The 22,831-nt window shown below is 44.0% G+C and overlaps 2 protein-coding genes across 8 annotated transcripts; both read right to left on the bottom strand.

The window, feature by feature from the left end:
• Nucleotides 1-164: 164 nt before the first annotated feature.
• Nucleotides 165-7,569, bottom strand: snrnp27 (small nuclear ribonucleoprotein 27 (U4/U6.U5)). The gene is made up of 6 exons (XM_027025984.3): nucleotides 7,410-7,569; nucleotides 6,866-6,992; nucleotides 2,304-2,416; nucleotides 2,103-2,182; nucleotides 1,637-1,701; nucleotides 165-495 (listed from the first exon to the last, which is right to left on the bottom strand). Exons 1-6 carry the CDS (start codon nucleotides 7,444-7,446, stop codon nucleotides 441-443), a joined length of 477 nt encoding a protein of 158 aa, XP_026881785.1. The 5' UTR covers nucleotides 7,447-7,569; the 3' UTR covers nucleotides 165-440.
• A 148-nt stretch (nucleotides 7,570-7,717) lies between these two features.
• On the bottom strand, nucleotides 7,718-22,705 carry add2 (adducin 2 (beta)). Of its 7 annotated transcripts, none has more exons than XM_035530069.1 (16): nucleotides 22,470-22,705; nucleotides 19,826-19,894; nucleotides 18,667-18,920; nucleotides 17,433-17,574; nucleotides 16,615-16,766; nucleotides 16,287-16,367; nucleotides 14,212-14,361; nucleotides 13,887-14,030; nucleotides 13,421-13,519; nucleotides 12,874-13,050; nucleotides 11,966-12,208; nucleotides 11,000-11,116; nucleotides 10,351-10,437; nucleotides 10,004-10,130; nucleotides 9,151-9,219; nucleotides 7,718-8,780 (listed from the first exon to the last, which is right to left on the bottom strand). In XM_035530069.1, the coding sequence occupies exons 3-16, from the start codon at nucleotides 18,814-18,816 to the stop codon at nucleotides 8,515-8,517; spliced, it is 2,004 nt and encodes a 667-aa protein (XP_035385962.1). In that variant the 5' UTR covers nucleotides 18,817-18,920; nucleotides 19,826-19,894; nucleotides 22,470-22,705; the 3' UTR covers nucleotides 7,718-8,514. The 7 variants fall into 7 exon arrangements, with proteins under 7 accessions (XP_035385962.1, XP_081571065.1, XP_081571066.1 ...); XM_081714939.1 differs by lacking the exon at nucleotides 22,470-22,705 and adding an exon at nucleotides 22,247-22,463; XM_081714940.1 differs by lacking the exon at nucleotides 19,826-19,894 and having other exon boundaries at nucleotides 18,667-18,828.
• Between the last annotated feature and the right edge of the window lie 126 nt (nucleotides 22,706-22,831).

Genomic DNA, 22,831 nt, shown 5'->3' with positions numbered 1-22,831 from the left:
AGACTCATGTTGCATCAATGATATCAGCTTCACAAATGCAGTGTAGTGATATACAGCAAGTAAAAGTGATACATGAGTGTTTATATTAAAATGTGTTGGTTGTTGAATAAGTACATGTGTAAGTATGTAGTGAATCATAGATAATACTGGAGAAAAATGCAAACTGAGTTGATAGGAACATTTAATTAGAGCTAAAAGGTGATGTACACGATCCCATCCACAGCATCAAATTACCAGAGTCAGAGTCCTTTCACATTTGTAACAAAGACAACTGGTTATCAAAAGCTAAACAGTTTCTGTAATAAATTCACACACATTATCAAAAAATAAAACAACTTACAGGTACAAATTTATAACCACATGGAGCAAAACAAAGTTATAATGAGCAAAATAAAACTGAAGTCATCAAAACCTTAAGGACATTTCCCAGTTCTCCTTTATCAAGCAATGAAGTCCAGAGGTCTGTTAAACCCCCCTTTTCTGTTCATATATTGCCTGTGAAAGAAAATATGATTACATCATTGATCTCCTTGCTGCACCAACATATTACATCATCGTCAGCCAATGGGAATGTTTGTATCTGAGCTACAATGTACCTGCAGATGCGATTGGCCACAAAGCGGGCAGTTGCTGCTATAACCGAGCAACCAAACGGCATGCTGTTCCTCAAAAGCATGTGGTGGACACGTGTAAACAAAATCTCAAAACAACAACAAAAAAAAAACCCTCTCCCTGACCATGCATAATTCTGAAATCACTTATAAAATTCAAAGGTTTGGACACACTCTTTACTTTTTTCTAAATTTTTAGAAAAATAGTGAAGGTATTAAAACAATATGGGATTGTGTCATGTTAAAATTTAGATTCTTCAAAGTAACTGTCCTATACTTTGATGACATCTTGATGTTCTCGTAACCATCTTCATGAGACAGCAACTACGATGCTTTTCTGTCAGTCAAAGAAATTCTCTCATAGGCTGAGCACATAGGTTGAGGTGGTGAACTAAAGTTCTGAAAGAAAACTATTTGCTGAGAGGGCATTTAAATTTAAAAGTAATTTAAAAAATTGTATTACTTTTTATGTACAATTTTAACTGTACATTATATATTTAGGAAATCAATTCATAAATAGATCATTAACTTTCACTATTTTCACAATATTCTCTTGGGAACAAATATAAACCATTAGATTAAAATTATTTTAAGACTGTGGCAAACATGCATGCAATCAGGTGTGTCCAAACATTTTAGTGGTACTGTAAACAGAACCAGAACTCAATGACCAGGTATGCCCAGTCAAATCATGAAGCACAGAAACAAACATGCACTGTACTTTCACCCAGCAACTTATACCAATTTTAGTGGCTAAGTAGATTCTGAATGTGTGGACAGCAGTTAAGATTTTACTGGGCAGGAATGGAAATGCAGATCTTTAAAAAAATAATGAAGTGAAAGATTTATATATAAGACACTTTGGCCTTTTCACAAAACCACATAAATCAAGGGCACCAATGCAACAGTGTACTAATAAGAAAACAAGTGGGACAGCAGCAATAGTAGCAGTAAGCTTTCTGTGGAAGTGTACGCCCTATGAAAACAAAGCAAACAACTGAGTACCACATGCAACACAAACAAACCTGTATTTCCTCTTCTGAGTCACATTCACGGCATGGGCATTGACAGAACCGTCCAACTTTTTACCCTGTTGAGATACCAGAGGAAACAGCGCATGCTGTTCATACAGGGAATCCCAACCGTCTCGGCAGACCTAAAACTAGTGAGCTTTTCTGATCTTACTGAGTACTATTCCTGTTGTGTGTACAAGTTAAAAGACCAAATAGTAGCTTTGTGCTGTGTGACTGCGCCACCATGTGGTCAGCAGTGGTATCACCTAGGGCTTGATCTGTTGCTGTCATCAACACTACACACCTGTATGAAACTACTGCACGGAAAAATGATAAAATATGTTTATTTTATAAACGACTGATTAGCATCTTGTCCAACACACTAAATGGCTTTCAAAATTGCCCCCATATCTTCTTTTAAATGTACTGACTTTGTACATTCAAAATATGATATTCGCACAATTTTCACAGATCTCACCTTTGTGCTATCGAAAGACCCAAAGCCCATCATCTTCATCATCTCAATCTCCTCCTCAGTTTTACCTTGCATGTCTTCAGCTGGAACGAGAAGCAGATTAAAAACAGACTTTCCTCCGTCATTATCTGGCTCTTCAAAAGCTGAAGGGCATGCCGCCGCCGATCACGTGGAGGCAGGTGAGGTCAAAGGTGAATGGCGTACCTGATATCTGATGCACCTTCACAGGTTTCTCCTTCATGTCCTTCCTGTCCTCTTCTCTCCTGTCCTTCTGCCGTGATGGAGACAACGAGGAAGAACGATGTCGGCGTGGAGACCTGGGTTCAAAATCACACAGACACCGCTGGAGGGACGGGTTATCAAACACTTTCGAAATTTTATTTACATTAGTAAATCCACAGGTTTTAAAATCATAATTCAACACATTATTTTAATCAGTGCATTTAGAGGTGGCTGTTATACCATTAGCTAATAAGGACGTTAAAGTATTAGTCATTTTTATTGATTAATAATATTACAGACTGCAGGAACAGTCACACCTACATAAAAAGAACTTAAATAACTAAATAAAAAACCTAGAAGCCACCCACCACTGAGTGTCATTAAGTATCATTTATAACATGGCCCACTTATGTCAAGTACCTTTATGAAAAAGGGGAAAAATACATTAGTACATTCAGTAAGCATTCCCACAAAGGACACCAATAATAAAAACAAAAGTCTGAATAAGAACAGGCAAACAATACGCATACCCATTACACAATCATATACATCTCTCCCCTGCATCTCCCTATAGGAGCTACTAATATAATTTAATACCCCCCCCCCCAAATATCTCTCTGTGGGTCCAAGGATTCTGAATGACAGAATGAAAACAAGGTGCACCACTTTTCCTCCATTCGAAGAATAATCTTCTGAGCCATCAGACTAGTTTAGAACAAGTTCTCCTTACACTTATCGCCAGCATTCAAAGACACAGAGTCTAGGACAGTATGTACACTAGGTCTCAGAAACCTCCCAGATATCACAGACTGCCCACCAAGTCTTGAGTTTTAAAATGCAAAGCGTGTAGCAAGTGTCCTTCGATGTACTTGCATCTCTGACATTCAGCTGTGTCCTTTACACCCAGCCTGTATAATCTGGAAGGGGTTCAATAAAAAACTATGCAGTAGTTTAAATGGGATGAGATGCGCCCTTAAGTCCCTCAACAGGTTTAATATTTTTGAAAAATCCAGTGCCTGTCGGGGGAGGGGATGATAAAGTACCAAAATATCGAATACCCTGTTTGGGCCACCTGAACGGACCAGGCCAAAGGCAGAGATGGGGCAGTAAGCGGCCACTGGGAGAGCTTCTGATTTCTTACATCCTGAGAACCCAGAGAAAGAATCAATAGTTCTCAGTAAACTTGGAACTGATCTACCTGGGTGTGAGACAAACATTAAAATATACAACCCCCCCCCCCCCCGACTCCCTGAAGATGAACATCCATCCTTACGGCAGCCACCAATGGGTCCAATGCCAAATATAACAGCAGTGCTGGTGTGTTCCCCTACCCAGAATGGAATAATGCCAGATTAGCACAGTGGTTTACATGGATGCATTTGCTTCCTAATATGGCGTTGGAAACCATTTTATAAAAGTTTCACCAATCTCACATTCCTCCAATATTGTACATGCGTAGATCCACTCCAACTTATGAAATGCATTTTTCCGCATTCAGTGCGATAGCCAGAGACTTGGAGCTACCGACCACTTCATATTAATAAATGCCTGATCTTATCTGAGTGGTTGCAACCTCATATAAAGCTTACCTGATCAACATGTACCAGAGATGTAAACACCCTAACCAGTTGGGTAGCTAACGCTTTCGAAAATATATGGACATCTACTGGAATCAAACAAATTAGGAGATAGCTCTTACATTCCCAGGGATCTTCCTCTTTGCTGAGGATAAGGTAATAATTACTTGAGTCAGGGTAGGGGCATCAACATACACAGATCCAGCAAAAGCAGAACCACCTCTGTTAAATAACTTTTTTTAAACTCTCCCATGAAGCCTTCTGAGCAAGTGAATTACCTTGGTCATCTCTTCCAGTGTTATGGGAGAATCGAGATCTTGTTTTTGTGCTTCAGTTAGCCTGGAGACAGGAAAGGACTAAAAAACTAGCTATGTATCTCCTCTTCAGGAGAGGTCGAAGTTGATTCTTATTAATATAAAATTCTTTAAACTTATTATTGACGTCTGAGGCTTGCAGTCAGAACACAACTGATTCAATTTAAGATTAAGATTCAATTTATTGTATTGCTCAGTACAAGTACAAGGAAATGTAATGTGACATTCCACATATCCCAGCTTTTCAGAGGTCTTAATTGCAGATATACTGCAGAAGAGCTCCCTGTGTGTAATGTATCTAATCAACAATCTCCTTGCCATTTTTCCAGACTCTAGTATGTATAGGAGCACGAGTGTTTTAGTTGGCTGGCACGTTGGAATCATTTTAACATCAGATTTAAATTTATTAATTCATTTTGCTGCTTACTCATTTTCGGGGGGGATTTCCAGCCATAGTCTCTTATAACTGCACCAGTTCTAAGCAAAAAAGGCACTTAACATTTGTGAAAGGTTAGAAATTAAGATGCAATTCATCTATTTCTGTTCCACTTTGTGTTGAGAGCAGTGCATGTTTAAAATAACTGTGATGTCTGATTTACCTGCGACATGGCTATGTAAAATTAATGATACCTTTTAGACTTTAATGTCTCATATCCACTGCATGATCTAAAAATTATAGTTTGAACTTGCTTTAAAATGTATAAAGTTAAATTAAATTATCGCACATTAATATCGTTATCGGCCACAACAAGGTGCTAATTACCGGTTATCGTATTGGCCTAAGAAATTCAATATTTGTGCAAACCTAAATGTATTATTTAGCAATCATGGATCTCAAATGGAAAATACACGCTGCCATGGAACCGGGTGAACTAGCACGGGATTATAACCGGTTGCACCTGTGCCTCACTGAACATAGCGTATTTAAACTGACTTTTCCTTCAGTAGGATGTGCGAGGCTGAGTGAGAGAGCTCACACACAGAGGCTTGTACATGAATCATCATCTAAAAAGCAGACTGAGAAGAATCTGTTTTTTTCCACGTGCACCTCTGCCTCCCTCCTCCCTTCCGTCAACCCACAATCCTCTACAGTCAGTAAATAAACAAGGTCCTTGCCTCCCACAAACTAAGACCTGGCTCTGCCCAGTGTGCTGCATGTGCTTCTGGCTCGCTTTATAAAGGAAGTAGTCGTCCTCCTCTCAGGCTCTCCCGCCTCCAGGGGGTCCCACTAGGGAGAACTGATTTAGAGGGACAAGCTGAAGAGAACATCACCTCCTCACTGAACGCAGGGCTGATGAGCTCTCGGCTACTCTTCATACTGTGGAAATCATCCCACGCTTTAATGCATCATGTCTTAAGACAACGTGCAGGTCCAGGGCCCCTGAAGAGGGTTGTGATAGTATCTTTTCCAAAGATGTCAGCGACAGCTTGTCTCAGCAGCTTCAGGCGCGACGCCTTACTACCAGGGACGTGACCGAGCGTGTTCCCCCCACGCAGCACTCCCACACAAAGCCCCCCTGCAGTTTGTCGACTGAGCCAACAGTGCTCCTGCTGAGGCTGTCGGCCCGGCAACTGTTGCTGCACATGCTTCACAGCCTTCATTCTGGAGTTTAACAAGGTCAACCTTGTGAAACAATCTTAGTCTGATTACACCGCGGTTAGCAGGCAGACGTCAGACACTGCTGAAGTGTCTTACAAGCAGGAGTTGGCCTTGGCTACAACATGAAGATGTAACTTTTTTTTATAGTTATATTTTGCAGACGCTTTTATCCAAAGCGACTTACAATTATGACTGAGTACAACTTGAGCAATTGAGGGTTAAAGGCCTTGCATAAGATCATTAACACCTCTGATCACTGCCTTTTGGAAACTACAGAATACGGTAACAAGCATTCCCTCTCAATCAGTAACAAGCCAATAACTATTACAGTGTCATTCAGACTTCTGGGAACGTGCATCAGGGATTAATCGAAATAGTATCTAAACACCAGCCACATCATTAAGGTGGCCTGGTTGGGCCTGAAATCCTCAGACAACAGCAGACGAATAACTGAATGATTTAATAGCAGCTGATTGTTTTGGATCATTGCAGAATAAAACTTTCAGATATCATCTATTACTTGCTGCTATGGCAATGCTGACACGCTGACAAGCTGACACACACACACACACACACACACACACACACACACACACACACACACACACCGGTGGGGGGGGAACAACAACTTAATTAAGGCACAACTCTGCACTGAAACCCCACTTATATCAGGAACATAAAATTATCTTCTCTTCCCTCACCATCCCACATTTTGTAGTTATTGGAAGGTGATCCTGGCTCCAAAAACAGCCTTTTAAAGAACAATTTATTTATTTCTGTTATAAACTTAACTCGACTCTATCAACTATTAAAAAAAACAAAACAAAAACAAAAAAACACTATCTGGGTGATTTTCGATGCACAGAACTGGCATCTTGCATTTTATTCTTGCACAGATCACTTCGCACATTAGCAGGAATATAACGCGTGCATTTGCTCATGTTTCTGGCATTTGTTGCTTTGTGCCTGCGCCGAACGTGTATCACATATCAGCACAGTCGTGTACTAGCAAAGAAATCTCAAGTCTCGCAATAACATTCGTCACGTGCTCACCTGGACCGCCGTCTGTGCGGGGACCTCGAGCGACTCCTGCGTCTGTCCCGGTCTCGAGACCGTGAACGGTCCCGTTCGCGACGCCGACGCTCGCGGTCCCTCGAAGACGAGCGCGAGCGGCGTCTTTCTGCAATTACGCGACATGAATAAGGAACCAAACGCATGAAAATGATCCCGAGGAGGGACACTGAAGTAGGATAATCATGTCACATTCCAAAAGTCCAGCCAAACCCGCCCTCGGGATCCAACGTCCCACAGCAACGTAACGTAAACAAAGCGAGTTCGCCAAACGCTAGCTAGCTAAACAACCAGGCTGCTAGCTAGCTCCTAAAAGAGGGAGACCGTGGATAATATTTTGCAATGCCGAGCATGTTCGTTAGATGTTATCGCTGATATTCACACCAACATGTGTTAGCTACAGCCACATAGTTAGCTAGCTAGCCTATAGAAATGAAATGAGTTAACTAATGCTAGCTAAACATTAGCATAGATAACTCACAAACGCCAAAGCATGCAGTTATCAAAGGTAAAATGGACGACAAACCTCGTCTGGGCGGCGTCCTACTTCTACTTCGAACCATGTTTCCTTATTTTAAACCCGATTTTGTAGTTAAGTATATCAAGAGTCGATCTATATAGAAATGTTTTTGAATGAAACCTCTAGACACTGCCCTGCTTACAAGCCAGCGCACAAATAAAGTACGTCCGGTAAAAACGAACGTTGATGTTTTAGTTCCGAGGTAAACCTTCCTCGTCGCACATGTGAAAATGTCTTCGTTTTTGAGTTAGGAATTTGTTTCTTCGTAAAAAAACCTAAGTTTACTAATTTGTAAAGGACACTGAAAGCATGTGTTCTTTTAAATTAATTTTAATGATTGGTACAACCTAGCACTGATCACTTTACATTCTAACATGACATGAATGCTAAATCGAAAACCAGCAGATATGCACATAAAAGCATTTTAAACGAGTCAGTGATCATAAAAATAATTACCACGGCAAAGAATTCTCTCATTGCTTATACAAAATCAAAATTAGGAGAGGAATATTTTAGTGCTTTTTAAAAATCAGGTTTCATTGCATAAACAAACCAGGATCTGTCTCATTTGTTGTTTGTTTTTTTAAAGCTGATATTTGACCATTTCGATATTTTCCTGTTCTGCTATTCTATTCATAACCAAGAACTCAGCTCATGTGCTGCACGAGCCACAAGCCAGGTTTCAGTCAGTAGACACCACACTGATACACTTCCTAACAAGCATGACCATCAGTCAGTAATTAAGAACAGAAAACAGTCAGCGCTTCATTAATGCCAGTCTTGTTTATATGCTTGTACTAAGTGCAGTAACATTTTAAAAGCTGAGGTGGGCAATCAAGAGCTGATTTGGAGATTAATATCTGCCTGTATCAGTAAGTTTAAGTCAGATTGTCGTCAGACAATGAAATGAAAATTAGTTTCATTAGTTTCATGTCACAGAACAGTAACCCAAAGAGACATTCATACAGTGTGACAGGACAAACAGGGTGGTACACAGTGAGTTTGAGTGTGAGTGCCACGTTGCTAGCCGAGGGTTTCTGACTGGCATGTCAGGTGTTTATGTGGTGTACTGTAGAACTGTCTGTGTGAGGAACCGCGCCACTGGGGGAGTTCAAGTCTCAGCCTTCTCCTTCTGCTTCTTGCTCTTCTTCAGAAACGAAGGCGCTTTGAACTTCTTCTTCTTCTTGGAAGGGGACTTGGACGGAGATCCCTCAGGGGTGGTGCCCGCAGGCTTGGTGGGTGGGGCAGTGGGCGGGGCCTGCGGCGAGCTTTCTGACACGTCGTTGGTGGACAGAGCCTTCAATCCTTTTTCTAGCTCCTCCTCCTGCTTCTCGTTCTCCTCTTTCCCATTCGGCACAGCATCCGAGGTTTTCTCATCTATGAACGGACACGTGCAAGTGCAGAAGGGGGTACAGAGATGAAATAAGAGCTTTAGAAGAGGTATGGAATATTTATAGCACAAAGATGGTTTATGCAAAACAATAGCTTTGACAATATGAGCTTTCTTTGTGTTTCTAGAAAGAGATAAAACACAGCCAGAGCGAGAGAGAGGAGGAACACACACACTCAGAGGGAACACAAAGGTGCGCATATACCTGTGTGTACACACACTCACACACACACAAACAGACAGCTTGTACTGAAGAAAGCTGATACTTCATCAAAAAGGTGGTATATAACTACATATTTTTCACTTCATAAAACTGTAAGGCAGAGCCCAATCCAGCAGCATTCTGCCATAACCAACCTGGGACAGGTGGCTCGTTGGGGGAGGACGCAGGGGGTGTTCCTACATCATTCAGCGTCTCCTCCCCACCTTACCCAGGCAGAGGTGAGAAGAGGTGACCAGAAGGGAAGGTAAAGAGACCAGAAAGAGATGTAGAGGACGGGTGATTAGTGAACTGTAAGGAAACGAGTAGTGTATTTGAAGTGTAAGAGGACAAAGACGGAGAAGCAAGTACAGAATTTGGTGTGACAGTTTTATGGCTCTGTGAACTGAGTCTACTGAACTGAACTATGTCTACTGAATATACTGAAAATTTAGGATTACTGAAATATTCTTTGAAGGCCATTTGCCTTGTAATTCCGTCACAGCTCTTTCAAACAACACATGGGTTTAAGTTTTGTATTTTCCAAACTAAAGTTCCATCTATGCTGCCAGCTGCAGAGTTTTACACTCCTCTGTGTGTTTCCCGTGTTGTGTTGTGTGACATCATCTGTATGACGTCATTTATTAACAGATCTATCAGCCTGTCAGGATTTGGAGGGTTTGGGGGTGAGATTAAAGTGCTTTGCTGGGTGTCTGTGTCTGACCTGCTGTGCCGTGAAGGGTGAATGCTAAACCTGCTAACTCAGCACATGGGTCCAGTCTGTAGGGACAATCACCACACCAGGTTTGCATTCTGTGCCAGCTGTGTGACCCTTGATTGCCTGATTCAGGTGAATGAGCAACTGGTCTGGAGGGTCCAGCTCCAGTCCGGCCCATTTTGCTTCTAAACACACCTGCATCTCCCTCAGTTATGAAGGAGGCTTAGCACACGTGTTTGAGCTGTTCAGGAGACGAGCACACTTCCTGTAGAGGGGTGCAGTGTTCAACGTACCGTCCAGGCAAAGCTGTTTGCGCTGGACCTCTTTGTGGTACTCCTCCAGCTCCTGCTCTGTTAGCTCGTTAAACGGGTTCGGCGGTTCCGGTTCGGGGGTTGAAGGGAGCGCCACCTTTTCAGGGGACTGGGATAAGAGGTAGACATGCATACGCAGACACACGCACACACACGCACACACATGCACACGAACAGTGTAATACTTTAAAACAATGCAGTAAAAAATATTTTTACATAATCCTTGTTTGTTATGTAACTTCATGCTCATTTTGGCATTTCCCAGGAAAACTCCCCTCCCACACAGACAGATGGAGTTTTACTATACACAGAATTTGCTGCCATTGTACCGGTGGGCTGTTGTCTGTGATGACGCTGGCTAATAACTGTGACTGGGGTCCTGCTGTCTTCATGTCTTGACGATTCTGCTCTCGAATCTGAAAGTACAACACATGTTCAGAAGAAATGTATACTGCTCATGAGAAATGTACACTGTTTATATACTGCTCAGGGGACAACAAGTTCAGCTGCTTAGAACAATTATCTTCATTCAGTTATGGTGCTATGGTCAGTATCAGTAGTGTGTCAGCATCAGCAGTGTGTCCGTATCAGCAGTGTGTCAGTAGCATCATTGTGTCAGCATCAGCAGTGTGTCCGTATCAGCAGTGTGTCCGTATCAGCAGTGTGTCAGTAGCATCATTGTGTCAGTATCAGCAGTGTGTCAGTATCAGTATTGTGTCAGTATCAACACTATGTTCGTATCTGCAGTGTGTCAGTATCAGCAGTGTGTCAGTATCAACACTATGTTCGTATCTGCAGTGTGTCAGTATCTGCAGTGTGTCAGTATCTGCAGTGTGTCAGTATCTGCAGTGGTCTGGTTAGGAGTCGCTCTTTGTGCTGTCCTAGGACCAGTGCTCCTCCACAAAGCTGATCCGAGACCAGCAAAAATGCAGCGTCTGCCCACACACCGAGCTTCCTGTGACAGATGGTTTTCTGCACCTTATTTCTAGTGTCCAGCACTTCCTGTGGGTCGGTGAAGAGGGGCACAAACTGGTTTGGGTTTTCTATCTTAATCGCCGTTCCACTGGTCTGGATCGCCTCATCCGTCCTGAGCCACTGAGAAGGAAAAAAGATTTAGAACACATCTCTCTCATGTTCTATTTCTTATGCATGTTAGCAGCAGGAAAATAAACCCGACCACGCAGACAGAAGTACATGAAGATAGTAATTCTGGCTGTTGAAGGTTGATGAAAACACGACTACAGTCTAGATCAGCCAGCAGAGGGCAGCAGAGGCACTGCAGTAGGTTTTTATGGGCCTGAGACATCCACAGCAATGCAGAGTAGTGTTTGGGGGGGGGGAGTGTGGTACAGAGAGAGAGAGAGAGAGAGAGAGAGAGAGAGAGAGAGAGAGAGAGAGAGTGTAGTACATTTTTTTTTATTTCATTGTTTGGTTTGATTATTTTATGATTATTACTTTGTTTTTAGGGTTGTGAACTCTGTATTTGGTTGTATGTTGTCCTTTAATGTTGTAAGATCAAACTCTGTAATGTTAAGACTGATTTCCACCATTTGTGTTAAGCCCATTTTGTGTTCATCTCACACCAGGGGTCTTTGTTAGCACTTTGGCAGTGTGTGGAGCCTCAGAGTCAGTATGTCTTGGCCTACAGAGTCGCTCTTAGAGAGCGAGGTATTTTCCATTTCTCTATCCGTCATGTACTTCATATCTCACGTGTAAGTGTTCTTATATGGGCACAGAAATATTACATACGACATACGACAGAGGTGAGATACCCCTGCAGTGGTGAGACTTTCTACAGAAATAACCTACATTCTCATTCATAAGGCAAACTGGTTTGGAGGTTATATTCAACAACAAGAGAGACCAGAGGGCATCACTGATGTCTGGATGATGCTGCACATTATTAGGAGTCCCATCATGCATGTGAATGCGGTGTGGCCTCACCGTGGTGCCATGGCCTGCACTGGCCCTCTCCTGGTTGACCTTCTGGTAAATGTTGGGGGTGTTAAGCCACCTGGTCTTCTCCAGCTGCTGTTTGTGGGCATGGGGCTGGAGACGCGCGTGAGGGCGGCCCCCTTCACCCTCCAAGCTGAAGGAAGTGACGGTGGCAGGCACCTCCACCTCTCTGCGGGTTCTGGAACGTTCCAGCAGGACGGGAAAGCGGTAGGCGTAGCCGGTGCGGTAACCCTGAGCGTGGGGAAAGAGCGTGTAGAAGGCCTCCGGCTGTCTGAACCAGGGCTGTCCTAAGTCTGTCATACCTCTCCTCTCCATCTTCCCTTCATCTCTTTAGCTTTTGTTAAGCTTCTTATTATGTTTTATTATTGTAATTACCATGATTATGGTCATTATGGTTAATGGTGAGTCAGCCATAGTCTTCTACTGTGTGGGACCCATCTGTTGGTGCAATACCAAAACGCCACCAGCTGGTGTGGTTCTGGACTCAAATAATGCCTTTAATGTTGCAGAGAAGACGTCTTGCTATCGTAGCTGTGCATGCACATGACTGAGACAGTTTCAGACCTTAGCTAGGTTCAGCACATACACTACATCAGACGGATTAGTTTGCTTGTTGGGCAAGACAGTAACCTTATTAGCTATAGTCAGGAACTGCGTCTAACAATGAGCTTTGGTCAATACCTGTTTATAGTAGTGAACTATGATCAATAACCATAACAGTATGAAAAGGACAGCATTCATTCAGTAATGAACGGACATGAGTGAACTGAACATTGCTAATTCCAGTTAGCAATGTTCCAGTTAAATACTACTAAACGAACCGAGAAAACAACAGAAAGATGGACAGGCAGACAGAGGGATGGATGGATTCAATAAGACCAAGGAAAGCCCCTCACCAGGTTGTCAAGGGTCCTCATGAGCGCTTCAAATTCCTGCTCCCCGAGGCGATTCTTCTGCATGGGTCCAAACGTGGAGCCGGCCCAGCCCACCGTGCCGGTCGGGTTGGGTCTATGCGTACGCCGATCCAGAAGGATGAGGTTCTGTTCACCTCCCGTGCAGCACAGGGCTGACACCTGTCAGCCAAGGACAGCAGCACATCAGAGCCTCACGTATCACTGGGACATGGTGCTAAATGAAGCCTCATCTACATAGCCTCACGGGCATGCCTTATTATGATAACCTGCTAAACAGTGCCACCTCCTGGCCATCATAGACTTTACAGTCTGTTGTAATAAACGTTTTTAGTGCGACTGTTGTGCTGAGGTCATTTTATATATACACTTAATCAGCATTCTAGCCTTTCTCTCTGTTTTTTTTTTCTATTTCTCCCTCATACACGAACACATTTTAATCTTCTGTCACTCGCTCACTCGTCCTCTCTCTCCGTCTGTCTCTCTGTCTGGCTCATTGACTGCAGGAGTATTGCTGGTATTTCTGGCGCACCTGGATCTGGCAGGCAGCCTGGACGTGGTAGATGGTGTAGAAGGCTTCCTCCACAGAGTCACCCAGAGCCACGATACCGTGGTTCCTCAGAACCAGAACCTGCAGCCCAAGACCGTCATCATCACACACACCGTACCATCATCATCATCACACACCCCATACCAACATCACACTCCCTGTACTAACATGACTCTCTCGATAACATCACCACACTCCCTGTACATCCGACCACAGACCAACCTCATATCAGCATCACACTGCGCATACAATTATCACACTGCCCATATAAACAACATTAGATTTAGGCTGTCACAGACTAAAAAAATGCATTTTAGCTAAAACACTTTTTTACTCTAACCAACAGAACTTTTAGGCACCATGAACACACTTCTATTATTGTTATTATTGTTGTTATAAATCTTATTAGATGTTTCTGCTGTTGTTAACTGCGTTATGCCTCTGTCACCTTGCATGTGGGTCCCAGGCTTTTTTGCAGTTCCACTCTGTCCTGTTCCTCTTCCATCACACCGTTATAGTCATAATACGCCACATCCCCCACCAGCAAGGCCTCATGGGATAGCGGAAGAAGGCCGCACTTCATGGCGGACACCTGCGTCAACGAAGTAATGCAGTAACTGAGTTGACCTGGGACTGAAGCCCCAGAACAGGTTCCACTTACAGCACGCTGGGGTCTGGAGCAGCAGGACGATGACTCTGGCTTTGAATATTTCATTTAGAAGCTACAGCTTTGTGTCGGCGTGTGCATGTGTGAACGTGCATGTGGGTCATACGGCAGCTGTAGCGGGCGTGTGGAGGTGCAGCAGACAGCGTGTGTCGGGCCGAGCAGAGTAGATGGCTGAGTGGAGGCTGAACGCAGCTACATCCACTCCCAGGGTGGTGCTTCCTTTCTCCACCAGCTCCCCCAGGATATTCACCTTTACCTGCACAAACACACACAGCCATCAGACACCTGCGTGCTGCACCACACACTATATCTCTCAAACTACTATAATTATTTAGTAAGACTATCAGGAAGCTTAGTGCAAGTACACTCACATACTGCAACTATGCTACTATTTATGTCGTTTATCTGACGCTTTACAATCATGGCTGTGCACAACTTGAGCAATTGAGGGTTAAGGGTCTTGTTCAGGGGCTCAACAGTGGCAGCTTGGTGTGGTGCGGCTTGAACTGGCCAGTACCTTCACCACTGTGCTACCACTGGGACTACTACAGGCAAGCGTAACTTTACACAGTGTATGGCAGCCTATAATGTTGCAAAATGTCCATTTAACCTATGCCTCTGTTTCTCTGTTTGCTCTAACAAACATGCTCCTATATGTTCAGTATTCAGCCTAACAAGTCATGTTGAAAGCTGATTGGCTGACGTTCCTGTACTCCCAAGAGCAAGGTGCTTTTGGATGACCAATTAAATTAACTCACTGACTGTTACACAACGCCTTAGCACAAGCAGACCGTGCTCATTTTTGGAAACCGTAACCGCATGACACATAAATACTACTGCAGATGTATCTGAGAAATGCCATAACCGTGCATAAATCACCATGAATAATGGAACGCTAGACCTCTTGTTAAAAATTCATGCACTCCCGACATTTGATCACCATGATGGACTACATTTAAGTCATTTGTCCGTTACAGACTTATTTAATTCCAACTGTGTCACTGGAAAGAAGGAGGAAGCAAATGTGAGTCTTCAACTGAACACAAAAGTGTAGTAATAAGAACAGAAGAAGCCAGTGGGCTTATAAAGGGGACAACATAACACACAGGTGGTGCGGTCAGCGCAGCACAACACACACCACCTGAGAGAGGCGTGGTCTTTATGGGCACCAGCAAGTGGGCACCAGCTCTGCGCTTCACCGATGAGAGGGGGCCCCGTGGAGGAAGAGCGTGAGAGCCAAGGCCTGGGGATACTGTCGTCTGTGCCCTGTGCTCTGGGTGGCGTGATGCTGTATGTGACCCCAATCCCCGTCCATGTGACCAGCCCATCCCCCACCCAAGCAGTAGCCTCCGAGAGGCAACGGCAGTGTCCACATGGATGTGTTTTACTTTTGTTACACATGCTTGTCTGTTTTGGTTCTGTGCCACGCCTCTCTCAGGTGGTGTGTGTTGTGCTTCGCTGACCGCACCACCTGTGTGTTATGTTGTCCCCTTTATAAGCCCATTGGGTTTGTATGATACATTCTGTTCTTATTACTGCACTTTTGTGTAGTTTTTGTGGGTTTTGTTTTTGTTTTTTGTTTCATTGCACTCTTCAGTTGGAGACTTGCGTTTTCTTCCCCCCTTTTCACTTGCCCATTCAGTTAAATTCTTCAATATTTTATTGGTGTGATTAAATTACATAATTGCCAAAGCTAATCAACATTCCTTCAACTAAGAATTCCTCCAACAATGATTCCTCAAATGAATGGTTCCTCCGATATGCCAGCAGCATCAGGGTTGGATTCCAAAAAGTACATTAGTCATGATCTGGGTTAAAAGGTTAAGCAGAGTGACTGCGTTAATGTGTAATGGTCACATTTAAAGTACGCTCTTAAGAGTAAACGCATACCTCACACATTAATCATTCTAGCATTCAATCACTCCATTCAATATATCACTTGTATATTAATATTTCATCATGTCATGGTTTTTAAATGACTACGCTGGCTCATGTAATGTGAGACCTACACAGAAACCAGGTTCATGTTCAAGGCTTTTACATAAACTAATGTATCATTTCTGCCCATTGTTTCTTGCTTAAATGAACTGTCTGTGGTGTCATTGTTCCTGTAAACCTTGACCTCTGTTTGTCTGGTCTGTGTGTGTGTGTGTGTTTTGTGTAAACGTGTGTAAGTCTCACCAGGCTGGAGGCAGTAACCTCTCCATAGGACAGTCCATCGGGCAGAACCAGGAAATGCTCCTGTTCTTTACTGATACGCAGCTGGGAGAAAGAGAGAAAGAGGGAGAAAGAGAAAATGAGAGAATGGAGGGAGTGAGAGGTAAATAGAGACAGAGAGAGACAGAGATAACCAGAAAGAGAAAGATAATGTGTGCAGTGTCGTGTGGGGCTGGTTGAGTGTGTAAGTGTGTGGGCAACATGTTGTGCAGCTGGTACCTTGAGGCTGGTAGACTGTGTAAGTTTGTGTGGAGTGTGTAAGTGTGTGTGCAGCGTGGTGTGCGGCTGGTACCGTGAGGCTGGTCCGGGGCAGCTGGGCCCAGCCGTACAGATCCAGCAGGCGGTGAAGACTCGCAAGTTTACAGCGCATCAGCCGCTCGCCCTTCACCATGGAGACTGGCTCCCAGCCATGTAGGTCATTTATGGGCGTAACCATGGTCATCGCTGCACACACACACACACACACACACACACACACAGGGAAGAAGGGCGGGTGGGGAGAAATAATTAAAGACAGCAGAGAAAGGGTTAAAGTTAAAAGGGAAAAGGTTAAAGTTGAAGAAGAGGTAAATAACGTAATCAATAATGAGAAATATTACATAATATTACATACATGATCAGTTTTCCTCTAACACAACTGTGTTGTTATACAGGTTGGGTGATGCATTTTACAGTGTAATATCAGCATGTGCATGTTTATATTGTCATTAGGAAAGTGCCAAGACTGTTAAGACATGTAACTACACATTATTAGGGGTGAGAGTTCAGTGACATGGAAAGTAGAGAATCTGGGTAGTTTAGTTAGAAAAAGAAAAAGAGCGCTTGTTCTCAGGAAACAGAGTAAAGGACCAGAGTTGATTTCTGCCCGGTGTCTCTTACACTGGACTCATAAGGGACAAAGTTAAGACATGTTTACAAACAGACCTCGAGTGAGCATCAAAGCCGTGTGTGTGTGTGTGTGTGTGTGTATAAGTGTGCATCTGTGTGTATAAGTCTGCATGTGTGTAAGTATGTGTACATGTGAATGTGTGTGTGTGTATATAATTGTGTGTTATGTGTGTGTGTGTGTGTGTGTGTGTGTGTGTAGTGGGGGGGGGGGGGTTTACACACTGGATGGTGTCACAGGCAGAGCTGCAGGGGACCCCTGAGTGGCCATGAAGTCAGCGATCTGCCGCAGGGCCCAGAGACTGGAGGAGCTTCCTCCCTTCCTCAGCTGCTCCTGAATCAGAACATCCAGGTCCTCCCGGAACGACTGGACACACACACATACACGCACACACACACAGCAACAGTTAGCAATCCATTACCATACAAACAAGTACACAACAAATATTAGCTCAGCAAACGAAAAAAAGACTAACATACCATATTCTGGCCTCAGTCATTTACCCATCCCGCTGCACACACACACACACACATGCACGCACTCTTACAATATACCAAGCGACCACTCAGAACAGATTACAGTAATTCATGCATTCTCCCAGAGTGCAACACAGAGATGCAGAGGTGAAGTCATGCTCCAGTAGTGTCCTGTCCCCCTGCCTCTCTGCACTACTGTCCTCCGTAAAGTTCTCCGAGACAACTACTCTGGCTTTCTGATCTCATCAAACCTCCCATCCCACTGTTCCACAGGCTCACACACACCACCCTCTTCTCCTACCTTTGTACAACACCCTGTACGTTTCTCTCCCTGTGTGCGAGCGTGTGTGCATGCAGCAGCAGCAGCAGCAGCAGCAGCTGTGAACTGGTGATTCAGGACAGATTACCTCCATGCTGTGGAGCTAATCATATCTTTGGTAATGTAATGAGGGGTAAGGAGTGAGGATGAGGGATTGCAAAAGCGAGACGCTAAAGACTAGAAGAACACGACGTAGGCCTGAAATTAGAGGCTTATAGCACAAGGGCTTTTCTGATTGGCTGTGGACAAGGGCTTTTCTGACTGGCTGTGAATGAGGGTTTTTTCTGATTGGCTGTGAATGAGGGTTTTTCTGATTGGCTGTAGGTGAGGGTTTTTCTTATTGGATATAGGTGAGGGCCTTTCTGATTTTTGTTGCCTTTTGAAGCCTTATCTTAAATGTATTACTACCCACTAAACATAAATCATGCTTCTTTTCACTCACACACACACAGTCCAGTCTAGTCTCATACATTTATGCTTTAATAAAGACCCCAGTACTGGAAATGTCATATACAAATACACACAAACAATTCCAATATCCAAAATACAGGTTGATGTCTGTAATATACTACCAAATGCAAACACAATGACAGCAACAATTATGACACACGCACGCACACACACACACACACACACACACACACACACACACACACAGCTTACAGGGCTCTGCAGGAGGCAGGAGATGCGGTTCTTGGAGCTGCTGATCGGTGTAGACTGCTGGGGTGACTGAACTGTCTCCATGGCTACAGGTTCACCATCGTCCGGGCTATGATGACCCGGGGTGCCTTTAGGAGTGGGAGAACTGCTCATCTTCTTCTTTTACTCACAGATCAAGATAGAGAGAGAGAGAGAGAGAGAGAGAGAGAGAGAGAGATAGATAGAGACACTGGGCAGAGCAGCACTAACACGGAGGGCTGGAGGAAGAAATGGAAAGAGATCAATCATCATATAGGATTACTGAAATGTGATCTTCTACATAACTACAATGATATTCACTGAAACAAGATACACACACAACCAAACGTGCAGACACACACACACACACACACACAAGCAGGGCAGTGGGCATAAGATAAGGTTTTCTGCACCACACCCAATTTCATGATGGGTTGCACCAACAGCCTCTAACTGCATTTTAAACATCAACGTGCACCCATAGCAGGAAGCACACACAGCGCAAGGCTGCACTAAACATCCCTGACCACACACACACACACACACACACCCTGCTAGTCTTAAACTACACTTATGCTAGACCCCCCCCCCATCCAAAACCTCATGGAGCCCCAGCCAAGTTTTTGTTGTGCTCCTGCCCCACATGAACATGTAACAGGTAATCAAAGTGTGCAGAGATTAAATGGTGGGGCTGGACCTGAACCAAACACTGGGCTGTCTCATGTCCCCACAAACTGGACTGAGGACCCCTGACCTGAACCAAATACTGATCATTACATTAATTACTGTAGTGCTACAGAAATATTTTGCCAGAAATACTGAAATTAATGATATTCAATTATCAGAGGTATTATGCTACTAGTGTATTATAATAAAACTGTAATATACTACTGTCTACAGTACTAAGAAAGTGATGGTCAGTATTTGGCAAAAATAGCAATTGTGACAAGTTTTGTTTAAAGATGAGAATTTAAAATATGAGACAAAACTAATGTTACTAATTTCCTGGGTATTTCATGGCATGAGTGTTTAATAATGAATAACAGAATTTATGCACTCCATTATACGTAGACTCAAGTATTAGAACAATGTAGTTTTAATAAAGCAGTAAAGCAGTGTAAAGATTGTGCTAGCAAGGGGTCACCTCTCTGGAGCTGAAGTTGGGACATGGACGACTGCATTTGAATCAAGCAACTACACTTGAATTGGAAAGCTGTGAAAATAAGATAATGTGCAAATGACTACAATTGTAGCAAATGTATTTATCATGTAAAAACATTTGTAGTTTTGGTCTGCAGGGAAATTAGAGTGTTAAAATTATGTGTAATGTGCTTCAGATTCATTAGTAATTTATCATAATTTTGCACTTTCAGAGGAAATCACGCTGTTACCTGTCAAAGATTTAAACCACTAAATCCTCTGCAACCTCTGAGAAGTGTCTGTAAGCATCTCAACTTGACATCTTCCTACTTAGCTGGTTTATCAGCAATTACCTCAGCTCACAGAAATGTGAGCTATATAAATCTTGAGAGAATACAGACATTCTGATCCTTTAGCTTCTTGAAGTGTGACATCTGAGAGACTGATTCTACCGCCAGCGATGTGTATGCCAGCCACCCAGAGTCTATTTTCGCATGCTCCAGGAAACACAGCTCAGGCCTTTGTGGCTGGTAGTCTAGCAGGGGGATCAGCTGCTCAGCATCCCCCTCTGGAGCCTCTCTCCCTGGGGAGGACTTCCACATCTGGGCTGCACTGAGACAGGGGGTCTTTCAGAGTGCCTTTGCTAGGATCCGATTCAAAACAATCTTCCTGGCTGCTGTCCTCCCAGGCAAAACACCTAAAGCATTAAAGGTGTGAGGAATTAAATGTAAAAGATTAATGATCTGTATACGATCCCTACATGAGCTGAAGGAAACAGAATCTGTTATCTGCTTCTAACAGAGATTCTGTTTGAGTTGTGAGCAATGGCCACATGCCAGTGTTCCCATTGTTCTCTAATGTGTGCTGGCAAGTCTATTTAATTTCATCTGGGTCTAGAAAACAGTTGTGTGCGATCTGTCTGCCATTTATAAAATCCAGAGTACAAAGTGTGGGATTAGCTGACGTTCAAATTGCACTTCATCCTTTCAAGCTCATTAACTCCATGGCACGCGCTGAGGGACAATCCATTAAATCAGAGCGAAGTTCCCAGCTTTCATACACACGTAAACTTCCTGTTTCCACAACAGCCATCACAGCAATTTCAGAAAGCAGAGGGAAAGCCAAAGTGCTACAGTGGACGTAACCGCACTGAATATATTGATCCCTCTAAAAGGAAATCTCGTTGACCGGATGAAGTTTCTCTCCAAGACTGGAAGATTTTAATGCTTTTAGGAGTGGGGATGATCGTTTATACAATGAACATTCAAGAACGCTGTTATTGCCATTTGTGGTGCGCCGTAAAGTACAATAGGAGAGACTACCCACGACTTAATGGAAAAAAGTAACCGAAATGAAAAACCTGTAGGCTAGACTACACAACTTTATGGTTCTTTTTTTTCATTTCAAAGGGCAGAGTGTTGTAACAGACCAGCAAAAGAAATATTAGTTCTACTGTGAACGTATCTGATGATGCAAAATTTGCAGGTAGCAGGCCTCAAAAGCAGCCAATACTTCACATGGTATTACAGACCCACCAAGCAGACATTTCATCCGCTCTGTGTGAGCGAGTCATCTCCAAGACTCATTTATAGACTGTCCAGATGGGGCTGTGTCGTCCACCTTAACAGACCACGTCTCTGTGTCTGCATCAGGAGCAAAGCCCGGTGCTCTGTCACACCCACCATTCCGCGAGGAAAACAATACCCAGCAAACTGGCGCGAGGGGCGATGGGGTGGGGTGAACGTAAATCACGACAAAAACACGCCACCCAGTCAAGAAACAATAAAACACAAACACGACCATGTAGGAAAAGTCCCAACAAAAATGACACGAAAACCATATCGTTTATATATATATATATATATATAATCCTGGCGCTCTTGCGCCCAAAGCCTGCGCGCGGCTGCCTAGCAACATCGCGGGCGCAGCAACATCAGCATCCTCCGCGCGGACTTGACAAATGGCCACCCGCGAGGTACGATCTACCGCGATGCCTAACTCAGTGTTGGTAGTGAACATCAATGCCTGGATTTTCCCCACTCATACCACCGCCCATACCCAAATAAAAAAATCATTAAACCATCACAAAGTTACCGTGAATGCAAAAATTCGTCTACATTTAAATTATGTGGAAATATGGTCTAAGATCTCCGTCAAGTGTATCTAGTAGGCTAGAGAGAATGCACATGTCGCCTACTCTAGCAGTAAGACACGGTGGGAAAAAAATCCCCTTTTGTACAGTGACGCTGCCAAATATTGTCATTGCGATCTTTACTCAACAGCTTTATGTCCTTCGGCGGCTCGTGGCAAGGCCTGGCCAATACATCTAATTACAAGATTCTTGCAGGGAAACATGCAAAGGAAACTGGGGGAAGCGCGCGTGTCCGCTATCATAATTAACCAGGCTGCTTCTAGCGCTCCGCACCTGCAGTGCCGCATCGTCGAGAGCCTCCGGCTGCCCCTCTGGAACTGCTCAGTCTCAACACGGCGAAGGCGAGTCAGCCCAGCTTCGCCATTTCCACATTTAACACTTCGTTAGCGGGCTGGGCAAAATTCCGGAGCGTGCACCCGGTACGGTCCAAGTCAGCAACGATGACCGACGTTAGTCCGAGTGGAGGGAAACAGCTCGGCCTGTAGTGACCGCTTACCTTACACCATCCTCTCCGGCTCTTCCTTTGTATGCACGTCACACCTGCAGCCGCTCAGCCCTTGCGTGAGAAAGACGGTCGCGAAATCATTCGATTGCGCACGCCCCACGCTTTCTTCCGCCGACAAGACAGGGAATGTGTATCGCTCACGTTCACCCAACTAAAACCCCTGGGCGTTCAGCGTCGCTCGTGCAGAGAGCATCCCTCCCTTTCCTCGTCGCTCTTTGCAGCCGGGACCAGCCCACAGCCACGCCTGCCAAATACATGGCTCGCGCCTCCGCGCGTCAGCCCAGCGCCTGGCGCTTCATTGCTGGGTGCTCTTGCACGTTTGCATAAAACAAAATGTGCACAGTTACTGTATG

Source organism: Electrophorus electricus, chromosome 5, assembly GCF_041902795.1.
Source record: "Electrophorus electricus isolate QZ-2024a chromosome 5, ASM4190279v1, whole genome shotgun sequence".
NCBI classification, from domain to species: Eukaryota; Metazoa; Chordata; class Actinopteri; order Gymnotiformes; family Gymnotidae; genus Electrophorus; species Electrophorus electricus.
Note: the sequence above shows the minus strand (reverse complement) of the source record. Positions and strands in the feature narration are given on the sequence as shown.

Excerpts from the sequence above, each read along its gene's own strand:
- snrnp27 (XM_027025984.3), bottom strand. The coding sequence starts at position 7,446 with ATGGTTCGAAGTAGAAGTAGGACGCCGCCCAGACGAG. Across the intron at positions 2,417-6,865 it reads CCGCACAGACGGCGGTCCAG|GTCTCCACGCCGACATCGTT; the intron begins GTGAGCACGTGA and ends TTTTGAACCCAG. Across the intron at positions 496-1,636 it reads ACTCAGAAGAGGAAATACAG|GCAATATATGAACAGAAAAG; the intron begins GTTTGTTTGTGT and ends TTTCTTTCACAG.
- add2 (XM_035530069.1), bottom strand. The coding sequence starts at position 18,816 with ATGAGCAGTTCTCCCACTCCTAAAGGCACCCCGGGTCATCATAGCCCG. Across the intron at positions 16,767-17,432 it reads TCTGCCTGTGACACCATCCA|CGATGACCATGGTTACGCCC; the intron begins GTGTGTAAACCC and ends GTGTGTGTGCAG. Across the intron at positions 11,117-11,965 it reads GTGCAGGCCATGGCACCACG|TGGCTCAGGACGGATGAGGC; the intron begins GTGAGGCCACAC and ends TTTCCTTCTCAG.